This window comes from Apis florea, unplaced genomic scaffold (genome assembly GCF_048593485.1).
Source record: "Apis florea isolate Af1SG1 unplaced genomic scaffold, ASM4859348v1 contig_1767_pilon, whole genome shotgun sequence".
Classification (NCBI taxonomy): domain Eukaryota; kingdom Metazoa; phylum Arthropoda; class Insecta; order Hymenoptera; family Apidae; genus Apis; species Apis florea.
The window spans coordinates 408,982-427,667 of NW_028256473.1; the positions used below are offsets into that span (position 1 = coordinate 408,982).

General features: G+C 20.4%; 5 protein-coding genes across 14 annotated transcripts in view; 3 read left to right on the forward strand and 2 right to left on the reverse strand.

The window, feature by feature from the left end:
• Positions 1 to 4,338, forward strand: part of LOC100870141 (E3 ubiquitin-protein ligase LRSAM1) — a 4,714-nt gene extending 376 nt beyond the window's left edge. Inside the window, exons 2-14 of one of the 3 annotated variants that reach the window (XM_086908723.1) lie at positions 195 to 437; positions 531 to 699; positions 826 to 944; positions 1,024 to 1,053; positions 1,315 to 1,416; positions 1,517 to 1,625; positions 1,821 to 1,982; positions 2,135 to 2,234; positions 2,332 to 2,575; positions 2,658 to 2,783; positions 2,850 to 3,044; positions 3,120 to 3,314; positions 3,396 to 4,338. In XM_086908723.1, the coding sequence (XP_086764849.1) occupies positions 195 to 437; positions 531 to 699; positions 826 to 944; positions 1,024 to 1,053; positions 1,315 to 1,416; positions 1,517 to 1,625; positions 1,821 to 1,982; positions 2,135 to 2,234; positions 2,332 to 2,575; positions 2,658 to 2,783; positions 2,850 to 3,044; positions 3,120 to 3,314; positions 3,396 to 3,521 (1,920 nt within the window). In that variant the 3' untranslated portion in view covers positions 3,522 to 4,338. Of the gene's footprint in view, positions 1 to 194; positions 438 to 530; positions 945 to 1,023; positions 1,054 to 1,314; positions 1,417 to 1,516; positions 1,626 to 1,820; positions 1,983 to 2,134; positions 2,235 to 2,331; positions 2,576 to 2,657; positions 2,784 to 2,849; positions 3,045 to 3,119; positions 3,315 to 3,395 lie in introns of all 3 variants that reach the window. The other 2 variants (XM_086908707.1, XM_086908715.1) reach the window with 2 other exon arrangements.
• The window catches only part of LOC100870380 (FIGNL1-interacting regulator of recombination and mitosis), a 25,886-nt gene extending 15,086 nt beyond the window's left edge, over positions 1 to 10,800 (reverse strand). For 2 of the 3 annotated variants that reach the window (XM_086908684.1, XM_012484635.3), the window contains exon 1: positions 10,673 to 10,800. The gene's annotated coding sequence lies outside the window, so the exon portion shown is untranslated. Of the gene's footprint in view, positions 1 to 5,426; positions 5,440 to 10,672 lie in introns of those variants that run through there. The other variant, XM_086908683.1, reaches the window with a different exon arrangement.
• On the reverse strand, positions 4,469 to 5,562 carry Chrac-14 (DNA polymerase epsilon subunit 3 Chrac-14). 2 transcript variants are annotated; one of them, XM_086908890.1, is made up of 3 exons: positions 5,427 to 5,562; positions 5,126 to 5,245; positions 4,469 to 4,962 (listed from the first exon to the last, which is right to left on the reverse strand). In XM_086908890.1, exon 3 carries the CDS (start codon positions 4,960 to 4,962, stop codon positions 4,573 to 4,575), a length of 390 nt encoding a protein of 129 aa, XP_086765016.1. In that variant the 5' UTR covers positions 5,126 to 5,245; positions 5,427 to 5,562; the 3' UTR covers positions 4,469 to 4,572. The 2 variants fall into 2 exon arrangements, with proteins under 2 accessions (XP_086765016.1, XP_086765009.1); XM_086908883.1 differs by having other exon boundaries at positions 5,126 to 5,503.
• On the forward strand, positions 6,102 to 10,480 carry LOC100870021 (gamma-soluble NSF attachment protein). Of its 2 annotated transcripts, XM_086908795.1 has the most exons (11): positions 6,102 to 6,459; positions 7,036 to 7,285; positions 7,377 to 7,560; positions 7,726 to 7,793; positions 7,905 to 7,989; positions 8,622 to 8,639; positions 8,726 to 8,933; positions 9,005 to 9,253; positions 9,338 to 9,580; positions 9,685 to 9,884; positions 9,962 to 10,480. In XM_086908795.1, exons 3-10 carry the CDS (start codon positions 7,511 to 7,513, stop codon positions 9,817 to 9,819), a joined length of 1,056 nt encoding a protein of 351 aa, XP_086764921.1. In that variant the 5' UTR covers positions 6,102 to 6,459; positions 7,036 to 7,285; positions 7,377 to 7,510; the 3' UTR covers positions 9,820 to 9,884; positions 9,962 to 10,480. The 2 variants fall into 2 exon arrangements, with proteins under 2 accessions (XP_086764921.1, XP_086764917.1); XM_086908791.1 differs by lacking the exons at positions 6,102 to 6,459; positions 7,036 to 7,285 and having other exon boundaries at positions 7,288 to 7,560.
• Positions 10,801 to 11,317: 517 nt separating the features above from the next.
• On the forward strand, positions 11,318 to 18,324 carry LOC147658753 (syntaxin-6-like). 4 transcript variants are annotated; one of them, XM_086908859.1, is made up of 7 exons: positions 11,318 to 11,855; positions 12,699 to 12,892; positions 13,604 to 13,698; positions 13,808 to 13,867; positions 14,535 to 14,767; positions 14,859 to 14,953; positions 18,105 to 18,324. In XM_086908859.1, exons 1-7 carry the CDS (start codon positions 11,821 to 11,823, stop codon positions 18,179 to 18,181), a joined length of 789 nt encoding a protein of 262 aa, XP_086764985.1. In that variant the 5' UTR covers positions 11,318 to 11,820; the 3' UTR covers positions 18,182 to 18,324. The 4 variants fall into 4 exon arrangements, with proteins under 4 accessions (XP_086764985.1, XP_086764969.1, XP_086764978.1 ...); XM_086908852.1 differs by having other exon boundaries at positions 11,585 to 11,855; positions 12,699 to 12,891; positions 13,573 to 13,698; XM_086908843.1 differs by lacking the exon at positions 18,105 to 18,324 and having other exon boundaries at positions 11,333 to 11,855; positions 14,859 to 15,099.
• The last annotated feature ends 362 nt before the right edge of the window (positions 18,325 to 18,686 follow it).

The window sequence follows — 18,686 nt, forward strand, 5'->3', positions numbered from 1 at the left end:
TTCATATGATATTTTATTATTCTACATATGTATATAATGATATATATGAGTGAAAAAATCAAATATTTAATATTTTTTTTTATTCAATATTGATTTAATCATTTTATTGATTAAAAAAAAAGTTCAGTGTTAAAAATATATAAAAATATTATTAATAGTTAAATATATGAAAATCATAATCATTTATATTATAGGCCAGAGAAAATCCAGAACCAATATTTGATGTCTCTGAATGTGCTTTAAAACATGTACCCTCTGGTATTTATTCATTGTGTAAAGTATTTAGAAAAAAGATATTATGGATGTATAATAATAAGTTAACTTCACTTTCTGGTGGAGGTGCCTTAAGCGATTTGTCATTACTTGTTATATTAGATATTCATGGAAATGAATTTACTCATTTACCATCTGATATAATGTGTCTTGCTTCTCTCAAGGTATATGTTATATAAATTAAATCTATTTGAAATTTGAAAAAAGAAATATGTACAACAATTAGCACATTTTTTTAATCACATTATATATTTTAGGAACTTTATTTACAAGACAACAATATACGAAAACTGCCAAATGAAATAGTACATTTAAACAAATTAAATATTTTAAATGTTGCAAAAAACAATTTAAAGCAATTGCCAGAGGCAATGGGAAATTTAAGACAGCTTTCTATATTGGATATTAGTCAAAATAAATCTCTTCGTAAGCTTCCTAAATCTTTGGGTTATGTACAACAATTAGCACAGTTAAATATTGATGGGTTAAATTTATTATATCCTCCTCAAGATATTTTAAATGGTGGCACAATAGTAATTATAGCATTTCTAGCAAATGAAAGTGGTATTGAATATTCACCCGAAGATTCTATTTCTGAAACAGATTTATCAAGAAATATAAGTTCTGAGAATGTAGAAAGGATATATCAGAATAAAAATAATGATGTACAGGTATCATGTGTTATAGGATTATGAACTTTGATGTTGCACTTTTACAGTGTGTCTTAAATGTTTTGATTTTTACTTTTAGGCAGCATTACAGAAGCTAGAAAAAATGAAGGCATGTGGATGCTTCTTTTATTTTAGCATGCTTTCAAATATATTTCATTGCATATTTGCTATTGTTTATTGTGAGATTTAATTTTTATTCATAAAATACTTATTATATGTTTATTAAAAGCAAAAATTAATTTATATATTTATATTGCTATAATATTTTTAAAAATGCTTAATTTTGCTTATGTTATTTTAAAACAAATATTTTTATATTTTAGTAAGTAAAAATTAATTTGCAATTTAAATAATTAATTTTATCTTATAGGAACATCGCCAAAATGCATTATTAGAGGTTGAAAAAAACATTAAACAACAACAAGAATATGAAATCGAAATTCAATCAATGTTAAAAGAACATAAAAAAAAGGTATTTGGAGATTGCAATTATTGTTTTACAAATAGCACTTTTTATTTTCATATAAAAAAATTTATTGCAATTACTAGCATTAAAATACTTTTATTTCTAGTTGTTGGAAGATCTTGTTTTGCAACAAACTCAATTACAACATGAATTAGAAAAGGTACAACAAGAAAAAGATTCTAACAGAGCACGTCTACTTTCCTACATTTATAATGGTATAATTAAAATATTTTAATTATTATATTTATTTTAATTAATAATAAAATATAAATATTTATTACTAAAACATTATAATAAAGTTATAATAATTATCAATAAAAATAAAATTTAAATTAAAAAAAATTTTTAAATATTTTTTTAAAACTCTTTGTTAACTTAACTAGTATATTAACTTATAAATATTTTTTTAGCTGAAAAAGAAGCAGACAAAGTTATCAAAGAATTTTTAAGAAATAGCGAGGAAGAAAGACAAACACAAGCTGAACTATTAGAACAGGAAAAACAGGAAGAAGTACAATTATTATCCTCTTGTCACACAGAACAATTCATGTTTCGTACAAAAGATACTCTTTGTTAGTATTAAATATCTAAAGCAATAATCGTGTATATATATATATATAATTATATATATAAATATATGTATAATTATATATATAACATATATATATATTTATATTATATAATTATACATAATTTTTTATATTTATTTATATGATTTTAATAGTGTCAATGGAAAAATTACTTGAAGAAGAACTTCATAGAACCAAAAAATTGGAAGAACATAGTAAATATAGAGATTATGCAGCACAATCTTTGCTCACATTGTTAGTAACATAGTGATAATATTTTATACAAAAATATAAATATATTTATATATTTATATATAATATATATATATTTAATATTTAATAAATATTTCAGAGAAGTAAGGAATAATGATCATTTAGCACAAATAATGCAAGATCAAGAAAAAAATAGAAAAAATTTAATTGATACATTAAGACAAGATGAAGTCTTACAAAAAGCTGCTGTTGCAACATTGCTAGAACGTAGTGATGCACGTTATTGGAGTATTATGCAACAAGTCAATTTGGTACAATCGCAATTAGCTGCTCTTACAAATATTGAACTAGAGAGGAGAAAATTAGAAATCAATCAACAACTTGTATGTAATATTTCTAGCTATTTATTTATATACATTCTTAACTTTCTGTATTAAGATTTTTTTATTATTTTATATTAAATAGAATGAAATAGCTCAGAAAAGAGTAGCTTTGAGTGCTATTCTAATGAATTTATTAGAACAACAGAAAAATAGAAGAGATCAACTTCTAAAAACAATTAATAATATAGAGCAACAACGTTGTATTACTGTAAGTATAAATTTAAATATTGTTTTGATTTTTTTATAATAATTTTACAAAAATTTATTTTTAAAGAATTCTAGAAGAAAAAGTCAATTTTGGTTAATGCAATATCAATCTTTAATGGAAACACGACCTCAGGGTTTATTAGAAATGCTAGAACCAATGTTAGTACGACATGTTGCAATAGCAGGTGCATTGCATTGTTTGCCATTCCTAGCTTCTTTACCATCATTACTTCCAAATCTTAATGATGAACAATTGAAAACTGTATGTAAAATATTTAAAAATTTTTACTTCTATTATATATTATATAAAATATTAATTATATATTTAATATTTTAGATTGGAATACATTCTGAAAACGATCGTATTGCTATAAGACTTGCAGTTGAAAATTATTTAGCAGAATTAAAACTCAACGAATCTATAACACCCTCTGCACCACCAGAAGAAGCTTGTACAAGTTCCAATTATCAAGAATATAATACTATTCAGAGCATTAATACTGCCGAATGTGTAATTTGCCTTGATTTACAAGTAAAAAAAATTTTCATTTTATTTAAAAGATCTTTATATTAAAATTATACGTTTCTTGAGAGTCTTTTACTTTTCTTACAGTGTGAAGTAATTTTTCTACCATGTGGGCACCTTTGTTGTTGTTCAGGTTGTGCAAATATGATTTCTTCAGATTGTCCAATGTGTAGAAGTGTGATAAAACATAAAATTCACATTATAAAGCCTTAAAATATGAATAATGTTTTTTGTAAATAATTCCAAAATTAGATCATTTGTCTTTCAGAATTTCTATTTCGTTAATGATATACGAATAATTTATTATTTAAAAATTATAATATGTATAGTATATATCTATATACTTCAAATATTTCTATTTACAAGAAAAATATTTCATAACATGTATAGAATTTACCGAATGAGATTATTTTAATATATCTTTTCCATTAAGTAATTGATTTAATTATATTTAATGTTTGATTTTTTGTATAATTATGATTATTATTGAACAAAAATTTTAAGAAACAAACAAGTTTTATTTATATATATGTGAAAATTTGTTAATCTCACTTATTTTTTCAATATTACAATGATACTTTATAGAAGTGAGATTATATATAAAAATTATATTTAAAATAGATAAAAATTATCTAACTTTTTTATTATTATTTAATTATATAATAAGATTTTAAATATTTGAAAATAAGAAATAAAATGAGGGTTGCATTTATTAACTTGATTACAAACAATTTTTATATAAAATGGACACTGATATATCTGTAAATATAATAGTCTTATAAGTAAAATTATAATTTTAATCCATTATAATAGTTGAGAATTAATAATACAAAAAAAAAAAAGATAAAAATTAAGCAAGCTTTTATAAATTATGTGTGTTTATAAAAAAATTGTTTTTATAAAAATTCACTTCTCAAATGCAGTATCTTAAAGATATTAATAATTAAAATATTTACATTTTATCAATGTATATATTGTTTGAACAAACATTGTTAAAATAAAAATTACAAATAAAAGATTTAAAAAGAAACAATTTTTTGAAGAATAATGTAATTTTTAATGAAGATTTAATGAAGATAAAATATTTATAATATTTAAATTTTTTATATTAATATATTTTATTTAGTTTATTTTATAATAATAAATAGAATGTGACAAACTTTATCAGTTTAGACTTTAACTTTATTATTTATATAATAATTTTGTAAAATATGTATATATATCTTTTTTTTTACATATTATAATTTATATTCGTAATATAAAATCAAAAAACCATAACTTCTCTTCCACCATCTTCCTCTTCTATTATATCATCTTCATCCTTTTTCTGTTGTTTTTTTTTAGATGTTGCATCTTTCTTTTCTTTTTGAGCTTTACGAAAATTTTCTAATGATTCTTGAAGTGGATCAACAAATTCATCAAATTCTATATCAGTCATTGCTTGAATAACATCTTGACCACTTATTGTTTTACGATTTCCTTTTTTAGCAATTATATTTGCAGATGATGTTAAATATAATATAAAAATTGAAGATGCTTTTGCTACTGCAGTTCTAGCATCTTTAGCAATTGTAACTCCTTCTGGTAATGCCTCTTTTATAATTCTTGTTACAACTGCATTTGGTAAATTAAGATCTTCCAATCTTTCTGCCATCTGATATTTTTATTTATTTATTTTATAGAAACACATTAATGTCAACCATAAAATATAAAAAAAAAAAGAATTATTAATTAAAAAAATACATATATATTCTAAGGTTATGATGTAATATGAACAAAGAATATTAATAATAGTAAAAAACTATAAATAAACTTACTTAGTTCTACAAACGTTAAAACGTTAAAATTAATTGATTTAATAAAAGTTATATTAAAATAAAGGTAATAAATTTTGACACAATGTCTTCTTATTTCCCGCCAATGTGTTCACATATAAACTAATAAATAAAACACAATACAAATATATATATCACATGAAGAAAAAGCAATAAATCACAGATACATGAAATCTATATTAACATCTATAGCATTAAATTTAAATTATTAATATTAACAATAATATTTTTAATTGCTTTGAAATAGTATAACGCGTGCACAACATCAAAATTTTTTACTTACAACACCATCTACTGCAGAGAAATTAAAAATAAAATTTCAAATGTTATATCATAGATTAGATATAAAATAGATCATCCAATGCATTTTGTATCATATAATCTTCATGCTTCTATCATTTTAATATTATATTATTAATTCAGATTAAGACAATACTATTATTGAGATAAAAAAAATTGTAATTAAATATAGAAATAATTAGTTTGTTTTTGATATAAAAATTATAATTCTGACCAATCTAAAAATCTAAAATCAGATTTAATATAGAATTATTATTGTTTTTATATAAGAATCTCAAAGGATAATATATCTATATTTTTTATATTGAAAATTAAAATTTATTATAATTTTGAAAGAAAAATAATGAAAATATCTTTAATTATCATACCATACTTTATATCATCGAAAAGAAATATTGAAATTAGTGCAAATGAAACAAAAAAAAAAGGATAAAAAATAAGGATAAGATATAAGAATTGACTTTTAGCGCTATTTTTCAAGTATTAAAAATATTTTTATAAAAATAAAATAAATAAATAAGAATTGAATATCAACGCCATCTTGTGTTTAGATCGTCGAAGTTTCGATTTGTTATTAACATAGCAGAAGTATAAGGAAGTATATTAATTCAGAGACAAGGAACGCCATATCTAAAAAGATATTGTTTTCCTTGTTTATGACGTCACGCTAATTCGTATACCTCCTTGCATATTCTGTTATGCTAGTAATGAGTCGGAGCTTCAATAATCCAAACACGAGATGGCGCTGATTGTCAAAACATTTTTTTTCGATTCTTGTTTGATTTATGGACGAAATATATTTTTATTAAATATTTGTATCATTTAAAAAAGAAAGAAAGAAAGATGGATGGACAATGGATAAATTATAATTTACATCTTATTTATATAAAAATGGATAATAACATTAAAAGGAATAATAAAGGAAAAATATTCGTGAAGAAATAGATTTATTTTTAAAAAAATATGTTATATGTTTATAAGTAAACATATTATTATATAATACAATATATTCTTAGGTTAGTTCATAAATATGCATAAATAAAATTAATTTTATATTAATATGTTAAAAACATTAAAAAAAATAATAAAAAATAAAAATGTATGTATTTAGTATTTATATAATATAGAGAAAAAATATTAACAAAGATTTTTAAGATTGTTAATCAATATCTTATGTAAAGAAAATAATAAAATTAATCAGAATCATTTCTTAAATGCATTCTGCAATTCAAATAAAAGTGCAAATAATGAAAAAGAAATAAACAAAAATATAAAGAGATAGTATTAAAATGAGATATAGTATTAAAATGTTGAGATATAGTATTGAGAGTAAAGAAAGAAAAATATTGGTGGTTTATTCATATTCTCATCATATCCTTTATTTTCTCTTGGTATTTATGCTTATATTTAAATTAAATTAAAAACTAAGAATTATTTCGTGACTATAGACGAAATATAAAATGTCAATTATATATTTTCTTTTTCAAGACAATATATGACAATAATGTTTTATAATGTAATGTTTTGTAATGTAAGTTTTTAATATAAAAAATATAGATATTCTGAAATTTATTATTACAATGTATCTTTAGAATGATAATCTCACAAAGCAATATAATCTGATATATCAGTTTTGACCATTCAACTATAACAGTAGAATTTAAACAAACAAAAATCTGGCTAGATAACAAAGGAAATAGAAAGGATTTCTGAAGCATCTATCAAAAAATTATACTATTTATTTGTCAAATCAATTCATTTGTTATTTATAATCTTATAACATGCAGTTAACTAAGTGAAAATACATATAATATCGATAAAGTTGGAAGTGATACGAAAATGGTAAGACTACTAGAGACCTCAAAGATATTCACATACAATGTAAAATAACACGTACATTGATAAACTAATCTAACACATTTAAATCGTGTAGAACGAAAAATCTATTGTCTGTACGGTGGTTCGATAATAGTCATTCAATACAGAAATAATTCTGACAGTAATCATTTCATTACTGACAATCATAAAATCTGACGAAAATCAAATTAAGACACCATTCGGAAAAAAATGTCAAAAATTGAAGAAGGAAATCTTCATATACGACAAGCTGAAAAAAGGTATTGTTAATGCAAGATGACAAGTCATATAAAATTATGTCAACAATTAATCTAGTTTTCGACAATTTTTTTATATGAAATCGATAATATATATTTTTTTATAATATAAAAATAATTTCATTTTTATCGATTCATATATTCAAATAAGGTAATTTTATATTATAGCTTGAAAACATCATTATTAAAATGGAGACCTGATTTCGAAGTTGCGGCTGACGAATATACAAGTGCAGGTAAAATATATTAGATATAATATATATAACTTAAAGTAGTATGTAAAATAAAACATTCTAGTAACTGATATAATATTATATAAATAACATATTTTCTGTTATTTATTCTAGCAACTTGCTTTAGAATAGCAAAATCTTATCAACAATGTAAAGATTGCTTAATGAAAGCTTCCGATTGTTATAAAGAAAATAGATCGTATCCTTTCTTTTAAACAACATTTTATTTCTTGTATTTAAATGTACAGGATGAATTATGTAATACGATTACACATATAATAATTTTTAAATTATTTATTGTATAAAATAACATATTAAAATTGCATTGTATAGATGAAGATATAATATATTTTTTTTATAAATAGATAAATAGACATATAGAAATCTTTTCTTAATAGAATCATATAATTTTTAATTTAATGATCCAATTCTTTATGCTATAAATAATTTTCAATGAAAAAAAAGTAAAATTCACTATATGAAAAAAGAGGAATGTTTCTTGTATATTTGTTTTTTGTATAAACAGTTTAATAGTTTTTTATGAGAAATAATCATTATTGATTGATGTATTAAAAAATTTATGATTTTATTTAAAAAAAAACAAAATTGATTTTTATATGTTCTTTATATGTATATCTGCAAGAAATTAATAATATTAAATTATATCTCCATTTATATCATATAATTTTTTTTATGAAATTTTTTATTATATAGGTAATAATTTACAAGATAATTAAAATAATTATTTTATATGACTCATCTTATAGTATGATTTTGAGTTTGCTTTATATAATTTTAAAATATTTATTCTTTAACATTACTGCATAAAAGATGGTTTCATGCTGCAAAGTAAGTTTTTTAGATTTTTAATGATATATTTTATAAAAAAAAATTTTTATTTATCATGTATAATAAATCAATATATAATATTATAGGAGTATTGAACAAGCTACTTTAATTTGTAAAGAAATGGGAAATCTTACAGAAGTTTCAAAATTAGCACATAGTGCTTGCTCTTTATATTTGATGCATGGGTCGCCTGAATCAGGTGCAACTGTACTTGATAAAGTAGGAAAAATGATAGAAGCTACTCAACCACAAGAAGCACTAGACTTGTTTAAACGTGCTGCTAGTATTGTTATGGTAAAATATAATTTCTTTTTAATAAATAATAATAAAAATTGAAAATTATATTAACATATTTTTTAATGAAGGGTGAAGATAGTCCACGTCAAGCAGCAGAATATATGAGCAAAGTGGCAAGATTATTAGTAAAACTACAAATGTATGATGAAGCAGCAGATGCAATTCGTAGAGAAATTGGAATGCATCAACAGACAGATCATACACCATCTGTTGGTAGATTAACAGTAGCATTAGTTTTAGTACAGTTAGCTCGAGGTGATCAAGTAGCTGCTGAAAAAGCTTTCAAAGAATGGGGAAATTATTGTGAAGCACCTGAGGTCAAATCATCTTTTAGAAATTTTCTTTTGATTTTTATATTAAAATTTTTATATTAAAATTTTTATATTTGTATTTATTTTTAGATTAATACATTAGAAATGTTATTACAAGCATATGACAATGAAGATGCAGATGCTGCAAGAGCAGCCTTAAATAATCCTTTTATTAAACACATGGATGTTGAATATGCTAAACTTGCTAGAGGTTTACCTTTACCACAACAAGAATATGCAATACCTCCTCCAGGAGTAAGAGCTAATGCAGCAGAATCATATACATCTCCTAACGCATCAAAATTAATGGAAGAAACTACAAATGAAGTTCAAGTAAAAAATAAATTTTTCTATTTATTAATTTATTTTTATTCATTCATATATATATATATATTATAATAAAAATCCTCAATTTGTGTTTATATATCATATTCTAGAACATAAATATTAATGAATCTGAAGATGCTTCAAAAACATCATCAGAAGACACTGTTGAAAAAGAACAAGCACAAGCAGCATTTTCAAAAAATATAAATAATGATGAAGAAGATGAATATGAAGGATTATGTTGATTGTGCATTCTTATTAAAATTGACAATTTATATCTCAAGTATAAACAAAATTTATTTTGTAAAAGGTATATTATTTTAATTTAAATATATGTATATATATATAATCTACTCTATGTATAATATTCAAAAATATTCTTTGCAGATATAAAATATGCCTGCAAGAATATTTATATATATATAATATATAAGAATTACATATAAAAGAATTCATATATAATTATAAATGTTAAATCTTGTTAAATCATTTAATGTATATTTATTAGCTTAGTAAAAAAATTAAAAAAAATTATATTCTTAAAAATATATATAAAAATGTGATGCTTCTAATATATATAAAAAATTTTATTTATTTAAAATATTTAAATTATATTCTATAAATATACTTTTTCTTGTATTACAAAGAATTCTATAACAAGAAATAAATATGTAATATATATATATTTATGTTTAATAGAATGTAAGAATATAATCCTTAAAAAATACAGTTTGCATATTGATATTAGCTTTGTAAACATATTTTTTAGCACTTTCAGAATATATATATTGCAAATTTTAAGTCAATAAAAATGTACAAAACACGAATATATTTTAATAATCTAATTTTATGTTAATAAACTGTAAAAATATTCAGAAAAATAAATTGTTATTGCAAATATTTAAATATATGTAAATATTTTTAATTTGTTATTATGTAATTTATCATTTTCAATATCAAAATTAATTTTTTATGAAAAATATATTTATAAAATAGATTTATGAAATTGAAAGTGTTTAATTAAATGCACTTAGATCAAAAGAAAAGAGGTTATGGATATCAAATTTTATATAGATATAATATAATTTTTTTACTTACGAATTTTATCTTCTAAAGCCAGCCACTGCTTTCCTCTATGATATGTTCTCAAATACTAAGAAGTATCAACACAATATTTTCTTTTTACACATACACATAAATTTTTAAATATGTTCTTTCACTTATTCGTTTTAAGATTGCCATAAAATATCAACACTACATATTGTAATTCATGATCATATAAAAACAGAAATCACATAAGATATTTAAAAAGACATAAATTTATTTATATATATTTTTATATAAGAATATTTTATGTAATAAAATTTATACATACATTTTTATTTAATAACATTATTAATCTTTAATTTATTATATCTTTCTATAATCTATAATATAATATAATTTAATTTATTATATCAATTAAAAATTTTATGATTTTTTCATTTTTTTTTATGAAGTTATATCAGAAATATATATGTACAATTTTCCAAACTTATTTTGTTTATGTAGCTAATTAAAAAGAAACATTATATAATTATCTTTTAATTATGTAAATAATAAATTATAATTATACATATAATTATTATATACGTAATTATATTGAAATTAAATTAAAATATAATAATAAATTTAATGTTTGTACTACAATTTATCAGAATATTTTTAAAGAATTGGCGCGAAATAATTTTTTTGATGCGCAAGTTTCAATCTATGAATATAGATGAACAAGTGTTGTCGAATAAATCAAACGCTTTTAAGTTAGCCATAAAAAACATTAAATTTATTACACAATATGATCAAGCATTAAATTTTAATAATCATTGTATACATTTTATCGTATTTTGATTATTAATTAATTTTTGTTATCATAAGTGACTGTGAACTTCACTTTAAATGTTTCTACACGAAATCAATATTACAGTGGCTTTTAGAGAGGCGTGTTTGCGCACGAACGAATTAAAAAAAATCGAATAAATAGTCGTCTGCAGGAAGACTCAGAGCAGACGTCACAATACATCACGACATTGTATACCATAACAGTAGAGCGCGAGCAAGTGTCAATTTGATTATTGTCATCGTTCCTGTGACTATCAATAGTTCTGTAAGTTTGGAATTTCTACCGATGATCGACAAATTGTGTATACGTATTTCTGTGGGTGCCGTGAGGCGGCGAGAAAGGCCACCTCTTTAAATTAAAAGAAGGAATGACGCTAGAGAATCCGTTCTTTGTCGTCAAGGAGTAAGTAAAAATTATAATCTTATCGTAAATTTTAAATCAATATTTTTTTAATTTTATAAATTATCAATGATGAATTAATATCAGCTTCGTCAAATTTATGTAGTTACTAAACTTTTGTTGTCTCTTTTATAACATTGATAATGTATATATACATCAGCCCTTTATATGAATAGTCTAAACTATTACAAATAGAATAAACTATTACAAAGAAAACCATTCTTTTCAAAATAATTTTTATTTAAAGAAATTTTCAAAAAAATTTCTCTATAATAATTTATTTATTCTGAATGTTATTTTAATACGTACGTATATTATAAATACTTAATCTTAACTTTTCACATTTTATTCTATTTATTAAATTTGTTCAACATTGACGTTATTTTTATTAAAATATTGAACTTGCGAAAAATTTTTCGCAATTAGATTTTATTGTCTTTTAATATTTATGTAAATTATTATAAAAAGAAATTTATAAAATTTATGAAATTCTTTAGAATAATAGACATTTCTTTATACTTTTTATATTATGATTATTAAAAAACGTTTACATTTTTACGAATTAATTTTAGTATTCTAATACTTACACAAAATATAATTTATAATATATAAAATATATAATTATATTTTAGTAATATTTAATATTATTAAAAAGAAATTTTTTAATTAAATAAAATACTTAAAATTTACTTAAAATTTTTAATATAAAATACAATTTAAAATACAATTATTTTATATAATATATTTTATATAATATAAAATATTTGTTACTAATGATATTAGAAACTTAATATCTAATTATTAATTAATTTTATTTATAGTATAAATTTATTTTTTGTTATATAGCGAAGTTTGTAAAGCCTTAAATAAAAATCGCGGTTTATACGGGCGCTGGACGGAATTGCAGGATGTTGTCACGAGTCCTACTGTGAGTGGGGGAATCCCAATCTCACGCGACGAATTAGAGTGGACTACTACTGAATTACGGAAAGCTTTACGTTCAATCGAATGGGATCTTGATGATTTAGAAGATACGATTTATATCCTTTAATATATATTATATATTATATATAAACCATGACATTATTTTTTTTAATTTTTGAAATTTAATAATAATAAATATAATATGCATATTTATTAGAAATATTATATAATGTCGATTATTCGATAATAATAAATCATTTTTTTATAAGTGATTTTTCAGATAATCGATTAAGAAAAACCAAATTTATGAATATGTTTATAATTCAATTAAAAAAAACAATAATTTTCAAACAAGTATAATTATATATGATAATATATATCTCATAAGAGAATATTATGAAATATATATTTTTATATATTAATATATTAAAACATATATATATAATATATATAATAATATAAAATAATATATATAATATATATAATAATATATATTTGGAATATTAAAATAAAAAATTAATGTAGATACTATTTCAAAATGTATTTTTCAAAATGTTTTTTAAAACATTTTCAAATATAATTTAAATATATACTCATTATATTCAGATAATCCGTCATTGAAAAAGAAAAATTCAGATAATTGACACTATATTGTATTGAATTATTATTCTATATATATATATTGAATTATTATTTATTTATTAAACTCTATATTTGTATAAAATGGATTGAAAAACTTTTTTATAAATTTTAAATTTTTATATTCTATATTCTATATTTTTCTTAACGTACTATATATATATATATGTATGTATGTGTATATATACGTATTGTAGAAAAAAATCCAACAAAGTTTAAAATAGATAACAAAGAATTAACGGTTCAACGAAGTTTTATCGAACAAACACGAGAAGAAGTTAAGGTAATACTTGTATAACATTTAACATTTATATCAATTAAAAATTTGATTAAATATCTTTTAAATAAGTTTTATAAAAATATATATATCAATTATTATTAATTTATTACAGACCATGAAGGATAAAATGAATTTAAGTAGAGGTCGGGATCGTGATAACACAGCAAGACAGGTTTGTAGAAATTAAATGATTTTATTTTCTTTTAACTTTATAATTTTTGTCATTTAGTATATCATTTATATTTTTCAGAAATATGCAATGAAAATTTCGATTATGATTTAACATAATATTCCAATACAATACAATACAATTATAATACTATAATTGTAATATATTGTAAATAAGTTGTAATAAATTGTATAATGTAATTACATTTGTAATATTTATTATTATTTTCAAATTTTATAATATATATTTATTACAAGATACATATACATACAGCATACAAATACAGCACTTTATACTTTTAAATTTCGCTCGTAAATTACTACCGTATATGATGCGACACCTATGTAAAACTGTCAAATTGCCAATAATATTGATAGTGATTATCAAACTTGTTCCCTTATTTCTGAATATACAAATAAAATATTATCAATTAGAATTACAGAAAGAAAAAAATGGTTTATGCGGTAAATCAACGAATTTGATATCATTACTATCGTATATAAAATAAACTTTTTATGATTTAACATATAACTTTCTGTAATTTAAATACATTTATCAAGTCGTTAATTAAATATTTTGAAATTTTTTATTAATTTATTTCAATAAATAAATATTCATTATATGTGGTATTTTTTTAATCTATTAATTTATATCTTCTTATATCTTACAGCCACTTTTAGATAATAGTCCTGCTCGAGTTCCTGTCAATCATGGCACAACAAAATATAGCAAATTGGAAAATGAAATTGATAGTCCAAATAGACAATTTTTAGGAGATACCTTACAACAACAAAATGACATGATGAGACAACAAGATGAGCAATTAGATATGATAGGTGAAAGCATTGGAACATTGAAAACAGTATCTAGACAAATCAATACTGAATTAGATGAACAAGCAGTGTAAGTTTAATAGTTATTACTATTTATTTTTTTTTGTTATTAATAAAATGATTTTTTAAATTAACATATTTTTATACATCAATCATTTCAGTATGTTAGATGAATTTGGTAATGAATTAGAAGTAACGGATTCTAAATTAGATGCAACAATGAAAAAAATGGCCAAAGTTCTTCATATGAGTAATGGTAACTATAATAATTACATTCCTGCTCCTACTACTGCAACATCTAGTGTTTCTGATCTTGCCTCTAAACCTTCTTCTCTATCATCTTTATCAAATACAATAACTAACTGTTTCTTATGTTCTGGAGATTAAATATTTTTATTATAATTTTATCATAATTATTCAGTAATATTTATAAATTATATTTTTTCATTTAACAATTTCAATTTCATTTTTTTCAAATCAATTTATTTAAAATATTAAGTATAAATATTAATATTTATTTAAAATGTTAAGTTGGCTTTATTATTATTATCTAATTGTTGTGTTATTAAAAATTAATAATTTCTAACATTTACTGAAAAATTATGAAATTGTGTTATGAATTTAATAATTCATTTTATCTTTATAATAACTGCATATTGTAATCACCTATGAAAATAAGTCATATATTTTCTTAATTAATTTAAATTGATTCTTAGCACTGTTGCACTTATTTTTAAACTTTTGATTTTTTTATTAAATATATGTAGGATTATATTGACATGTAATTATTTAGAAAAAATAATTTATTGGAGAGTAGAAGTCTCATTAAATTGGCATTATCTTTAAAGCAAAAAATCAGTCAAATTAATTATAAATTTATTTTTTTTAATTTTTAAATTACATTTAATGCATTTACATTATAATTAATACATATAATGAAATATTGATATTGATTTCATTTTATGAAATTTTTTAATTTTTTATTTATAAACAAAAAATTACAAAATTAAAATAAAATTTATTAAATATTAAAAATTATTTAAAATTATTTATTACTTTTATTTCAATTGAGAAAAATTAAATATTTAATGTTTTAATAAAATATTAACAATTTTAACAAAATATTAAGACATGTTATAAATATCAGATAAAAATAAAAATTAATAAATATATCTAATAATAATTACTACTTTAATTTAAAAATTTTTACCATTCTTTTTTATTTATTTTATTACTCAAAAATTAAGAATTAAATTTTATATTTTGATTTGTGTGTTTTTTTATATGTTTTTTATGCAATATGTTTTAATACATTTTATGAATGTGTTTCTCACTTAATAAGAATAAACAAGAATAAAGAAAAAAGTTTTTTAATATAAACAATTGTTAAAAATCTATATAAAATAATTAGAAAATCTATAAATTTTGAAAAAGTTATGTATATTCAGATTTAAATAAATGCTAAAAGTGTAGTATTAAAATGGACCAGTTGCAGTTTCCATAAAATAATTATCTTTAAAATTTCTGTAATTTAATACAATTCAAGTAATTATTATTTATATAGTATAATAGCACTAAAATAGTTTGAAATTCAATAGCAAAATCAGAAAATTAAAAAAATTATTGTATATTAAAAGATTATAGCTAAATTGTATAAAAATACCTCAATATATACAATTAATTTTAGATTATTAGAAGAATTAAATTTTGTCAAATATTTCAAGTCAAATATAAAAATAAAAAAAAATAGCACAAATAATTTGTGCCTGGAAAAATTTTAATGTCACATTTATAGATATATACATACTGTTTCTTAGTATGTTCTAAAACTTCTGATACTTCTACTTCCAATGTATATGTGATATTAATATATGATATTAATATTGATAGGGCATAGATAAAAAATAGTTTAGGACATGCTAGTGTGAAATATTCATATAACATTGTAAAAGTACCAATCATTTTATGTGTGTAATGAATGTAAACGAAAATACAAAGTTTGAAAAGTTTGAAAGAAAATTGTTGAAGAGAAAGAAGAGCAAAATGTGAAAACAATTATTTGTACGTATGATGATTGTTGATTGATTGTTTCTCAATGTGAATGAGATTGTTCATAAGTACTATAAGATAGTTTGAAACTCTCTTCATTTAAAAAAAAATGAAAAAATTAAAAATTGAAATATTTATTCATTGTTAAAAAAATATTAATAATATAATGTTGTAAATTCATACATAAAACAGAAATTGTTTATTTTAGTTTGTATTTAAAAGCTAAAAGAAAAAATTATATATACTTTATTATTTTGCATAAATGACCAATTGTGAAGACATACTGATAAATAAAATTGGAGACTTTATTTATATTGTACATATTGCTGTAAAGTACCAAACTCCTAATCCATTAAAACTATTTAAATAATAATTACAACAATAAGAATTCATTATATATTGATTTCTTTGCTTGAGAGATAATAATAAATATATATATTATTATATTTTTAATATAATTAATAATATAATTTTTATCAAAAATAACTTTCAATTTTTATTTTAATTATTATGTAATTATTTTTTTTAATAATCAAAAAATAAACAATTTATACCTAAAATTTTATTATAAGATCTCTCAACCATGGAATATAATTTTTTTCATTCAAAATTTGTGTCTTACAGGTATCATTCTATTCTAATTATTGCTTTTATATGTTTATGCAAAGAATTTTTATTTATGTGTTTATGCAATGTTTAAAAAATTAACAAGAATTATCAATCTGAAGCTTTTGTAATTTAATAAATGTTACAATTACTGCTTGTTATGTATGAATAATTTTAATTCAAAATGTAACTTTAGAAATCAATTAAATTATTAAATTACTTTATAATATTATAAAGTACTTTATAATATTATATATAAATTGATTCTTTGCATTCTAATTAACATTATTAAAATTTATATAAGATATATCAAAACATTTTTTAAAATATATAAAAAATCAAAGATCTTTTTATTAGACTATATCAAATTTTATAAATGATAAATAATAAAATCAATATCATTATTTTTTAATTTTTTAATTATTTTTTATTTTTTAATTTTTTAGTAATATCAAATTTATTAATTAAAGATTTATTATTTTATTATTTAATATTTAGGAGTGCAGAGTATCAATATAAAAAGCATAATGTTGTTATAAACTGCTTGTTAATGAATGCATGTTGAAAATAATGTACAATATTTATCGTTTGAAGAAGGGCCAAATATATAAGTATTAATTTTTTTTATATAGTATACTATACAATATGTTACTCATTTAATTTTAACGTCATTCAATGAATGACAATAAAATCTTTTGATTCTGACTTTTTTCATAAGTGACGCATGTGATGTTACTTTCCGTTTGTTTTAGATCGGAGACAATGGGTAGCCATTGGAGTGTTGACCGCTATATTGGTGTTTCTAATAATTTTATTTATAATTAAGTGAAATGTTTAATTTTCTAGTTTCTCTAAGAATTTATTGGTTCTTCTTCATAGCATTTAGATGAATGTGTTAACTTCTGTTTTAATAATGAATTATTAAGTTAGCGATAATCTATGATCCATTATAATAAATATTTATAGTTATTATTTTTGACAGGATCTTTATAAAATTCCCTTCCCTAAATGCATGCAATTAATTAAACTGAAATATTTTTTCTTTTAAAAAATTGTATTAATTTCAATATCTTTCGATATTTTAAAAGAGAAATAAATATTTTTAAATATAAATTAAACTTTTTAATATCAATCATTACTCAAAATAAATCGTTTAAAAGGAATGAGAATTTGATTTTTTATTTTTAATGAATGTAAACATAAACGTAGTTGAATATAATCATAAAAAATGTATTAATAATTTGATCTTACATTTACAAATAAGATCAAATATAACATCCTATGTCAGTAAATAAATATTGTATCGCCCTGAAAAACCTATTTCCATGTAAAGT